Below are 12,497 nucleotides of genomic sequence, written 5' to 3'. Positions count from 1 at the left end.
TGTAGGCAGAAAATTATAAGACACTGATGAAAGAAATTAAAGATGATACAAATAGATGGAGAGATATACCATGTTCTTGGATTGGAAGAATCAACATTGTGAAAATGACTCTACTACCCAAAGCAATCGACAGATTCAATGCAATCCCCATCAAACTACCACTGTCATTTTTCACAGAACTAGAACAAAAACTTTCACAATTTGTATGGAAACACAAAAGACCCCGAATAGCCAAAGCAATCTTGAGAACGAAAAACGGAGCTGGAGGAATCAGGCTCCCTGACTTCAGACTATACTACAAAGCTACAGTAATCAAGACAGTATGGTACTGGCACAGAAACAGAAATATAGATAAATGGAACAGGATAGAAAGCCCAGAGATAAACCCACGCACATATGGTCACCTTATCTTTGATAAAGGAGGCAGGAATGTACAGTTGAGAAAGGACAGCCTCTTCAATAAGTGGTGCTGGGAAAACTGGACGGCTACATGTAAAAGTATGAGATTAGACCACTCCCTAACACCATACACAAAAATAAGCTCAAAATGGATTAAAGACCTAAATGTAAGGCCAGAAACTATCAAACTCTTAGAGGAAAACATAGGCAAAACACTCTGACATAAATCACAGCAAGATCCTTTTTGACCCACCTCCTAGAGTAATGGAAATAAAAACAAAAATAAACAAATGGGACCTAATGAAACTTCAAAGCTTTTGCACAGCAAAGGAAACCATAAACAAGACCAAAAGACAACCCTCAGAATGGGAGAAAATATTTGCAAATGAAGCAACTGAAAAAGGATTAATCTCCAAAATTTACAAGCAGATCATGCAGCTCAATAACAAAAAAACAAACAACCCAATCCAAAAATGGGCAGAAGACCTAAATAAACATTTCTCCAAAGAAGATATACAGACTGCCAACAAACACATGAAAGAATGCTCAACATCATTAATCATTAGAGAAATGCAAATCAAAACTACAATGAGATATCATCTCACACCAGTCAGAATGGCCATCATCAAAAAATCTAGACACAATAAATGCTGGAGAGGGTGTGGAGAAAAGGGAACACTCTTGCACTGCCGGTGGGAATGTGAATTGGTACAGCCACTATGGAGAACAGTATGGAGGTTCCTTAAAAAACTAAAAATAGAACTACCATATGACCCAGCAATCCCACTACTGGGCATATATCCTGAGAAAACCATAATTCAAAAAGAGTCATGTACCAAAATGTTCATTGCAGCTCTACTTACAATAGCCAGGAGATGGAAACAACCTAAGTGTCCATCATCGGATGAGTGGATAAAGATGTGGCACATATATACAACGGAATGTTACTCAGCCATAAAAAGAAACGAAATTGAGCTATTTGTAATGAGGTGGATGGACCTAGAGTCTGTCATACAGAGTGAAGTAAGTCAAAAAGAGAAAGACAAATACCGTATGCTAACACATATATATGGAATTTAAGAGAAAAATAATGTCATGAAGAACCTAGGGGTAAGACAGGAATAAAGACACAGACCTACTAGAGAATGGACTTGAGTATATGGGGAGGGGGAAGGGTAAGCTGGGACAAAGCGAGAGAGTGGCATGGACATATATACACTACCAAAGGTAAAATAGATAGCTAGTGGGAAGCAGCCGCATAGCACAGGGAGATCAGCTCGGTGCTTTGTGACCACCTAGAGGGGTGGGATAGGGAGGGTGGGAGGGAGGGAGACGCAAGAGGGAAGAGATATGGGAACATATGTATAACTGATTCACTTTGTTATAAAGCAGAAACTAACATACCATTGTAAAGCAATTATACTCCAATAAAGATGTAAACACACACACACACACACACACAAAATGCTTAAGAATTTGGCCCAAATAACCCAGCTGGTGACAGAGCCATACGGTCTGGCTATACAGCCCACACTCCTGCCAGTACAAGATGGTGTTTAATTCTCAGATTCTAATATCCTTTTAGAGCAGCAGTAGGGAAAGGATTTCTTTAAAGGATGGCAGAAGGCTACTTATCCATTAAGGGTATGGTGAAGTGAGACACATATAGCAGACTAAATTCAACTGAATTTTATATTAAGAAAATTTTACATCAGCAATATTATGTTTAAAGTTAAACTATTTTGCTACTACAAATAATGCCGCATGTAATGTCATCTAGCATTTAGTGTACTTTTGGATTACTAAAGGGTGTCAACTTTTTTATGGCTTTCAATGTATGTCATCAAACAGTGTCCCAAGAGGGTCATACCATTTATTCAGCAAATCAATAAAGTATACTTGAGTTGAAACCACATGAGCAATTAATATTATTCTGTTAACTACCAAAGTTACAGACGAAAGTGGTGTCTATGTACCCTTAATTTGATTATTAGCAAGACTGAACATATTTACATATTAGTTTACTAATTCTCCTTCTGTAAAGAAGCAATTTTTATACTGTGAGAGCTCTTTACATCATAGAGGTATTCTAAATAATGATGTGAATCTTCAGTTTTACTATTGCTATACCAAAAAACAAAAACAAAAAAAACCAAAATTAAACAGGAGGAAAAAAGACACTCTCTTTCTCCTCTTCTATGCTAGTATATTCCACTCAGTATTACAGCCCCTTAAGTGCATCAGGTAGGGGTAGAAAGAAAAGGAAGAAAAAGAAAACTTTAGGGGAAAGGAGGGAAAAAGAAAAAAAAAATGAGTACCAATCGGACAGAGATAAACACACAAAGAAGTGAGAAGAGGTAGAAAAGGAAATTGAGAGCTTGAAAGGGAAGAGGTTATAGTAACCCCCAAGGTTCTCTTGGGTCCCACTGGTTGTGGGAAAACTGATTACCTACTTAACCATTATTCCAACCTTAAATGCTCTTCTTTATCCAGAAGCTATGCTTGCCTCAGAATGGGAAAGAAGCAGTGGGGGTGGGGAAAAGAGAAAGACGGGGATTCAGCAGTGGCTAGAGCAGTAGCACTGGGGAAATAGGAAGATAACTGTGTGACTTTCAACTATGAAATGTGAGCTTTTATAATGGAGCTATAAACAAAATGTTAGGAAACACCATACAAGTGTGATCTTATAGGCAGAAGAAAATGACAAAACTATGTAAGCAGATACCATTGGCTGCCTACTCAGTCACCACTCTCCCCAACACCCCCAAGCCTTAGTGGCGGAGTCCTAATTTCGCTCTGGTATTGCTCCACCCGCCACTTGACTCAGAGGGAAATCCTGGTTAGTCTAAGCCAATTAGAGTGCCCTTGCCTCCCCCTTGCTAGAGATTGTTTAGGGATGAGTATGCAGCCCTCCCTAACTCCTACTGAAAGAAAAAGCACTGGAGATTGGCAGATCGGCGTGAGTCTGTCAGAGTCACATCCATCTTGGGATCACAAGGGGAGCTAAGTGAGGGAAAAACTAACTTCCTTAAATGACAAAAAGAGACAACTCAGGTCCTTGTTGACATCATCAAGCCACTGAATTAACCAAGCTGGAAGCCACCCTACCACTCAACTTATAAGAGATAGTAAGTTTTCCTTAATGTATTAGCTATTTAGATTTAAGGTTTTTCATTTCTTAAAGCTGAATCATCCTTAAGTGATTCATAATGAAAAATCTTACTAGATCATTATCATTACCATTATCATAATGCTACCAAAAAAAAAAAGAAGCAAACTTTAATACCTTCCCTGCTACTTGAACATCTTGAAGTAAACATATATTTTCAATTTTTCCATCTTTTTGCTGTTTTCCTTATTTTACATTATACAAATGTATCCAGAAATCAAACATGTCTGTTCAGCAATCTTCAGCATATCTCGCAACCTTAAAAATTAGGATAAAAATAGCTTTTAATAGTTTCCTTACTAAATAAATGTCTAAATATTTGATTGCAGGATGTTATAGAGAGCAGCTAAAAAAAAGTAATATTATTTTTAAAAATTCCAGTAATTTATCAACCAAATGTTTTTTTAAGTACATCTTACTCTACAGCTGATATGAAATCAGAGAGGAGTCCATCAGGGGAAAAAAAACACCCCCTAACTTACACCTCTACAAGTACACTTGCTTCACACAGGAGACGTATACCTGCAACAGAGAAGCTGCTTAAGACAGCTGCTAAAACTTCTTTTGAGAATCTTCTTCGAAAGTATTTGTCCTGTTATGGAATTCCCTGGTGGTCCAGTGGTTAGGACTCAGTGCTTTCACTGCCTGGGCCTGGGTTCAATCCCTGGTGGGGGAACTAGGATCCTGCAAGCCGCCAGGCACCGTCAAAAAAAAAAAAAGTATTTGTCCTTTAAAAAACTTCTTTTTACACTGAAGCCCTTGGCTTTTTTTTTTCCTTTTTTTTTTTTTAAATTTATTTATTTATTTTTGGCTGTGTTGGGTCTTCGTTTCTGTACACGGGCTTTCTCTAGTTGCAGCAAGTGGGAGCTACTCTTTGTTGCGGTGCGTGGGCTTCTCATTGTTGCGTGGCTTCTCTTTGTTGCGGAGCAGAGTCTCTAAGCGCACAGGCTTCAGTAGTTGTGGCACGTGGGCTCAGTAGTTGTGGCTCGCGGGTTTTAGAGCACAGGCTCAGTAGTTGTGGCACATGGGCTTAGTTGCTCCGTGGCATGTGGGATCTTCTGGGACCAAGGCTCGAACCCGTGTCCCCTGCATTGGCAGGCGGATTCTTAACCGCTGCACCACCAGGGAAGTCCCTAAAATTTTTTTATATTGAATTTTATTTTATTTTTTTATAAGTAACTACTTTTTGTTTTTAAAAAATTTCTTGCTTTTATTTTTTTGGCTGTGTCGGGTCTTAGTTGTGGCACACAGGGTCTTTGTTACAGCGTGCGGGCTTCCCTCTAGTTGTGGCGCACGGGCTCCAGAGCGCGTAGGCTCTGTAGTTTGCGGCATGTGGGCTCTCTCCTTGAGGCGCTCAAGCTCAGTAGTTGTGGCATGTGGGTTTAGTTGCCCCCCAGCATGTGGGATCTTAGTTCCCTGAAGGGATCGAACCCATGTCCCCTGCATTGGAAGGCGGATTCTTTACCACTGAACCACCAGGGAAGTCCCTATATTGAATTTTAAAACATCAGAGTCACTACGGTTGGAGTTTATCCACATCCATCCATGAAAGGAAAGAGATTTGAACAAATTCACTAATTTGTTCCAATATTTCACGAGCACCTACCAGGTACCAGGTACCAACTAAGCACAGAGAATAACAGCAATGAACAAAGCAGTCATGGTCCCTCTCCTCATCAACTCAGTCTAGACCAGGGGTTAGTAAACATTTTCCCTAAGAGCCACAGAATAAATATTTACACTTGCAGGCCATAAGGTCTCTGTCACAACTAACCACTCAACTCTGCCACTGTAGCATAAAAGCAGCTATAGACAATGTGTAAATGAATGCATGTGGTTTTATCAATAAAGCTTTATTTGCAGACAATGGAATTCAAATTTATATAATTTTTATGAAATAAATTTCTCATGTAAAATTCTTCTTTTGAGTTTTTTCCCCCATTTAAATATATAGATACCATTTTTAGCATTCTTAGCTTGCAAGCCATACAAAAACAGGTAGCTGGCCAGATTTGGCCCATGGGCTGTAGTTTTGCCAACTCCTAGTCTAGACATTAACTGCATATTGCTTTAGGTGTTCATAGGGAAAATACATAAGGCTGTGAGAATTTAATGAGGAGACATGGCCTGGTTTGAAGGATCAAGGAAGCCTTTTCCAAACAAGTGACTCTGAGGCTGAAACTTAAAGGATGAGTATCAGGCAGCCAAAGGCCAGGGAGAAAAGCAAAGAGCCATCCCAACAAGTGAAAAGCATGTGCAAAAGCTCTAAAAGAAGAATACAGTCTCCTGAAGAATCTGTGAGGTTGGAGCGAGCACAAAGAGTAAGGAGAAGCATGGTATGAGAAGACAATGATGCTGAAGAGAGATGGAGACCAGCCCATGCAGCACTGTTGGCTAGGGTCAGTGATTCTCGTCTTTGCCCTAAGAGCAATCAGAAACCATTAAAAGGTTTCAAGTAGGTGGGGGACACAATCCCCACACAGCTTTGGATTTTTTTAAAGAGATCACTAAGACTGCGGTGTGGAGAAAAATTAGAAGGAAGCATGAATGAATATGGGGAGATATGGAAGCAAGGTTCTGGCCAGAGATGACAGAAGCTTAAACTAGGGGGCTGGTAGTGGAGTTTAGAAGGTAAAAGAGGCAAGATATGGTGACCAGGTATGGAATAATGAGAGGCAGGTTTCCTATGTGCCTCGGTTTTCCAGTTTCCACACCAGGATACTGGTATCATTCAGTGAACCAAAGATACTGAAAAAGATGTGTGTGTATGTGCCTACACATTTTGAGTTCAGTTTTGACACGCTGAGTTTGAGGTGCCTACAAGACATTCTAGTGGAAGTGCCAAGTATAGCTCAGGGGCCAGGAAAAAATTGGTTTCAGTTCAGTAGTTCAGTTTGGGATTTGTCAGCATATGGATTGTAACTGAAACCAGAGAAGGAGATGGAATTATCTAAAGAAAGGGTGTGTAAGAGTGGGTTTTAACCTTTGGCAGAACATGAAAATCACCAGGGGAACTTTAAAAAATACCCCTGGACCAATGACATCAGAACCTCTGAAAGGAGGACCCAGGAATCCGTGTTTTTACACGTTCTCTAAGTGTTTCCTATGTGGAGCCAAGGTTACAAAGATAAGAAGACTTAAGACATTAAGAATTAATACTAACTATAGAAAGCTCAAGAGATTAAGTGACTAAGTAGGTTTCTAGTCCTAGCTACCTCATAATGTATCTCTCTGACCTTAGACTGCTTCTTATCTCTACATTCTAGTTTAGCTCAATAGAAAAGAGAGATAGTAGGCCTAGTTTATCTCTAATAAAGATAAACTAGAGGCCCCCAAATCTGAGCCAAATTATGAAATTGAAATATTTACTTCTTCTTTTTGGGGGTGTGGGGGGGGGGGTTGGGGAGGAAGGAGACAGTAAAATAGCTACTAACCAATTACCTGTAATAGAATAGAGAACATATTTCTATAAATAAATGTCCTTCAAGCCAATAACATTTCTAAATGATAGGATTAACACATCAAATAGTATTTGGTAGTATTTGTTAAGCCTGGGAACTTTTTAACTGGACTAGTTTTGCTGTACCACATTATGTCGTTCTCCAGCTAGTAACTGCAGCAAGTTCAAAAAGGCATGACTTTAACTTGGACATTCCTTAATTCAAAATGTTATTGAGTGGACCTTTTCTAAAGATAAAATGAACTGCAATTTATGATAGGGGAAGCATGTACGTGAACGCAGAAAGAAAAGCACAGGACTCACATTCAAAAGACCTGGGGTAAAGTTTGGATGGATCCCTTAGTAGCTCTGAGACTTCAGCCAAGTCTCAACTAATGTCCAAGTCTCAACTGCCTCCCCTGTAAAACGGAAGTAAAGTCAACTTCAGAGTTACTAGAGAAATTAAAACATGAAAATGGCTGTGAAAAATAGGTATACAAAAAGTCTCACCATTTTTACATTACTTTCCAGCCAATTTTAAGATTAACTTTGATTTACATTATTTGGAGGAATGGATCTTCTATGCTAGTAGCATAGTATTCAGAAGAAGAAGAAAAAAATAAATTGTCTTCATGTTGTGTTTTTTTTTTTTCCAGTTAGAGCAGGTCTACTTCGCTGGACACTCTTCAAATTTCATTTTTACCCTCTGACTTCAAAGTTCACAAAGCAGAAGGAGACTACAGTACTAATAAAATTCTGTTAAAGAGCAGTTAACATTCTCAAAAGTTAACCAGTATTTGTGAACCACTTGATTGTTTTTCATTACTCCTGAGACAAGATATGAGAGCTAGAAAAACACAGTTAAATACTTAGCTCTCAATTTGAAGACACGGGACGAGACCAGAGACAAGACCAATCTCTCCTCAAGTCAGAGAGATATGAGGGGCAGTTTGTTCAATCAGAAAGATTCCCCTCCATCCCTCTCACAATTTCTAAGGTTAGAACCAAAGGACACAGAACTTCAGAGCACTTGCGAAATCTCCTGGCCTCCAAAGCGCTGCTGTGAGAAATGATGATCTAGCCATTAACGACAAAGACTTTTGGCAATTTGCTAAGTAATCCTTCAAAAGCCTCCTTTATTCAAACTGGTTTGTCAATGGGAAAGAACATTTCATAAATCAGAAGATTTACAACTGAACTTTGAAGTTTAACATTGCAAGAATAGAAATTATGTCAGGTTATAACAGAACAAACGAATTATGGAGAGTTGGGAATAAATTTTAAGAATCTTAGGGAGGATTAGTGCTGTAAAAAGAAACTCATGACTATCTCACTTTTATGTTCTCTTCAAAGAGATTTTTAGGCAAAGGCTATCATGTATTGGCTTGTGTTGAGCAATTACTAATATTAGCAAGTAACTTGTAGTGGCCACAAATAAAAAAAATAAGAGTTCTATTAAGAGTTCTATAAATATATCTAAGAGTTACTAAGATTCTTAGAAACACATATCTGATACTGCACAAATAATTTCGCCAATAATTTCCTCCTTTAACAGTAAAATACAAGTAAGTATAGAATGTGATGCTTTTCTTTTATCTAAATCCAAAAACAGGATAATTATTTTGATGGCAAATTATGATAATCAGACACTGCCAAGAAAATGAAAATAATACCAGAACAGACTACAAGAGATGAAGCAGTTTGGAAGTCAATAAACTCTTTTATGAGAGTCTACAACATAGCAAGAGACTATGAGGGAAAATAAATTATATGTATTTCAAAAGTGAATTCCTACTACAAAGAGGAAACACGCTATATTTACATTGATAAAACCTGCCAGGGCTTGAAAGTTGCTGATGATACCACTGAGAAAAGCTAAACTGAACTGCAGATTACCTCAAAGCGCATTGTTTTGATGTGCTGTGCAGGTTATCATTAGAGTTTGCAGACAAGCTCTTTTAAGATGTTATAGCCACTGCTCCAACTAAAATATAATAAGCACTGAGCAGAGCACCAGGAGAAAAGAAAAAACCTGCTCAATTTTGCAAACTGATGGTACCATTGACAGAATGGGAAGGAATGTGGGAAAAGCAGGTGAATTTTAACTTAGTTGCAATTTGAGCTTTGAAGAGGGTGGCGTGGTGGCATTACTCAACCAGCTCATGGAAGTAAAACAGCACATAGTTCTGGACTGGATTCATATTAAATGTTACTCGCCAGCCAAATGTTCAAATGTTCCAATCTGTGTATCTATATTCTGTTCATTGACTACTGCTGAGCAACTTATTATGTACAAGGTATAGTGAGGCACTGCAATGGATACAAACATGTGGAAAATAAAAACAGTTCCTATACTCAAGAAGTTTACAATTCAGTAGAAGGGATGAAAGAAACACTCTGCCTGAAAATACAATTGAGGCCTCTAAGAGAGGTTCAAAGTGATGTGGAGGTTCACATTTAGAGAAGATGTGCAGCTGCATCCCTATTTTGTTTCAACACAACTCATACAGATACTATATTATCCTAACTGGTGATGCTACTGAAAGGAGCATTAAAATGCAGCAGATTGGTAACATTTCACAAATTAAGAATGATGCCAAAATCTCAAATAAGGAAAAAAAAATGATGACCAGCTCTTTGGCACGAAACCTCAATGCTCCACTTACACTACAAGTCCCTAAAGCTGCTGTTGATTGGTTATAGGAATCCACAGAAAAAAAAATGCACCTTTCAGAGTGCATGACATGCATCTTGTCTGTAGAGCACAGCATGAAGGAAACAGTGGCTGCAAGAGGAGGAAGAAGAAAGGAAAATATATGGGACAGCATTCTGAAAAGTAAGATGTGGAGCTAGTCAAATGCAAGACCTGTTAAGCAGAGTTTTGGTCCAGCATCCATCCCTTCCAAATTTAATTGATTAAACACTGAACAAGCCATCCATAAACTATCCAATACTGTCTTAAAGGCATTTCATCTCCAAAAGAGGATGCAAAATAACCCAATTCTTAAAAGAAAGGCGACAGGAAAGGTATCTTTTTGGTGAAAATAATATTTAAGTAAATATTAGACGAATAGCACCCAAGGAGATTCCTCCCTCTCCCCCAAAATCTCTGACCAGTTGAAAGGTAGTGTGTGATTCCACACCTTTATCTGTTAATATGAAAACTGTGGTCTATCGACCTCTCCTTCCTAACACCACTACATATAGTTTTTCTCTGTTATTCTAACTGAACAGGAAGGTTTAACTAACTAAACCAGTCAGCCTGACTATGATCCTAATAGGAAAAGAAAAAAAAAAAAATCAAAAAAAGAGTAAGCAAACACCCAAAAAAGAAGTAGACAAATAGGATGGATACTTAATAAAACATAAATGTCCTCCATTCATCTGCAATTCTAGTCATTTTCTAACAGATCTCAGATTTTCAGAACAAGTATGCAGGTTATTTAAAACTGAGTTATATATAGTCATTTAGAAGCAGCAAAATACTTCTGGCATTATCACAGATGCTAGATCTCTGAAGGAATTTTTTTTTCCAAACTAGCATTTTTCTTCACCAAGAACGGACCAGCCTTTATTTCTAAAAACAAGAGCCCTTGTATCCCCCCAAAACAAACAAATCAAAGACCACAGTTACATTCTACACTAATGAAACTGTGAGATTACATCCCAGGCGTTGTCAGAGCCTATTTTTCATACACCACCACCAGACAGTTTGATGCAGTATTCCTGATGGCTTTTTATCGTATTTGTAAATACACTCACTAATCCACTAAATTAGGTAATTTACAAACAGGTCCTCTTAGTTATTAGTGGCCAGCAGTCAAGTCCTATTACGTTTGATCCTTATACAGTTGTCTAAACATTTCTATCCAGGTTAAGGGCTCGGATCGGCAAAAGAGAGGGAGGTTAGCGAAATCTGGATGGGGGCAGGGTAGAAGCTGGGAGAAATCTCTGCATCTCAGCCCTCAGCGACAACACTCAGCCAGTGCACACAGAAAAACTAAATTCGGCACCTCTTCCTCCTGTTACACTGGCAACAAAGAGGGAGTCTCCGTAACGATCCCGTCACCCACCAGGTGCCCAATCTCCTTCTCAGCCCAATCCCCGCGCTCCCGCAGGGGCCTCGGGGTGCGAAGAGGCCGCGGTGCCCGGGGTCAAGGCACAAAGGGGGGATGGGATGGGGTGGGAAGCGAGCGGCTAGAATCGGGGAAGCGGGTCGTAGAAGGGCTCCGGGATCCGCTTAAACACTTGAACCCGGACGGGGGGCGGCGGGCAAGAGAAAAGGGACAGAATATCTAAGAGGAGAAACTGTAATAAGGTAGGAGAGGGGTGAACAGCCCATACTGGGGGTACTCCTCCAGGGAGCACAGAAAATAGTCTGTGGATGGGGAGGGGGAAGACTCCAAGGAGGTAGGAAGAGAGGAACCAGGCCCGGAAGACGAGGGAAGGGGGTGCCACCAGGGGCAGAGAGCAGACGCCCTTATTGCCTCTACCTGCGGGCTGGCGGGACGCGCCGCTCAGGTGTTACTGGGAGGAGGCGGCCAAGTCGGCAAGGGGCTGGGCAGAGCTAGCGGCGCCCTGGGGGCCGCGCAGAGGCGCCTGCGAATCGGCAGCCCTGGGAGCCAGCGCGGGGGCATCTTCGGGACAGGGGGAGGCGGGAGAGGGAGGCGGGAGTGGGGGTCTCTGGAGTGCACGGTGGGTTGAGGGGACGCTCGCAGGTAGTGGGAGGCTGCGGGCGCCCGCGGCACGCGCGGGGAGGCATCCGGGCGGGCGGCCGGGAGGCGGGAGCCCCTCACCTGCGCGGCTGAGGAGGCGGAGTTGCAGCAGCCCATGGCGGGGCCGGAGGAGCCCGGAGGCGGCGCCGGGCGCGCAGCTACGCCCCGGAGCCCCTCGGCATGCGAGCCGGCGGGCGCCCGGGGAGGGCGCGGCCTGGCTCCGCACGGCTCGGCGGCGGCGGCGGCGGCGGCTCGGGCGGCGGCGGGTACTCAGGAGGCGGCGCGGCTCGGGGCGGGCGCCGACCACATCCCCCGGCGGCGGCGGTAGTGGCTGCGCGGCTCCCGCTCCGCTCCTGCTGCTGCAGCTGCTCCCCAGCAGAAAGGGGCGGGCGGCGGCGGCGGCGCCTCCCCCTGTCCCCCGCCTCCGGCCTCCCGCGCCCAGTCCCTCTCCGGCTCCCTCTCCCCGGCCGCCGCCTTCTCAGCGCCGCGCGCTTCTCCCATCAGACTCCCCGCCCCCAGTGCAGCGCCGCGCGGGCGGCCGGGCGAATGCGGCCAAAACGAGGCCGGGCCCTTCGGCGCGCGTCGGAACCTGCGCGTTGCCGAGCCAATTTAGCGGTGGCACCGAGGCAGAGCGCTACCTCGGTGCGAGAGGGCGCCTGAGGCTGGGGCGCCGGAGGGCTGGACAGGCTCGCAGCCGAAATGGTGTCGGGTTGCTTCCGGACCTGGGAGGCACGGGCGAGGCTTGCGGAGATGCTAGCCATCCCCAGTAGGCGCG

General features: G+C 42.5%; 1 protein-coding gene across 3 annotated transcripts in view; it reads right to left on the bottom strand.

The window, feature by feature from the left end:
• The window catches only part of SLC44A1 (solute carrier family 44 member 1), a 212,292-nt gene extending 200,238 nt beyond the window's left edge, over positions 1-12,054 (bottom strand). For all 3 annotated transcript variants that reach the window (XM_029203110.1, XM_029203109.1, XM_029203107.1), the window contains exon 1: positions 11,804-12,054. In XM_029203110.1, coding sequence (XP_029058943.1) covers positions 11,804-11,839 — 36 coding nt within the window. In that variant the 5' untranslated portion in view covers positions 11,840-12,054. The remainder of the gene's footprint in view (positions 1-11,803) is intronic.
• Positions 12,055-12,497: the final 443 nt, after the last annotated feature.

The sequence above is a fragment of the Monodon monoceros genome, unplaced genomic scaffold (genome assembly GCF_005190385.1).
Source record: "Monodon monoceros isolate NGI ecotype Baffin Bay Population unplaced genomic scaffold, NGI_Narwhal_1 Super_Scaffold_5, whole genome shotgun sequence".
Taxonomy (NCBI): Eukaryota; Metazoa; Chordata; class Mammalia; order Artiodactyla; family Monodontidae; genus Monodon; species Monodon monoceros.
Note: the sequence above shows the minus strand (reverse complement) of the source record. Positions and strands in the feature narration are given on the sequence as shown.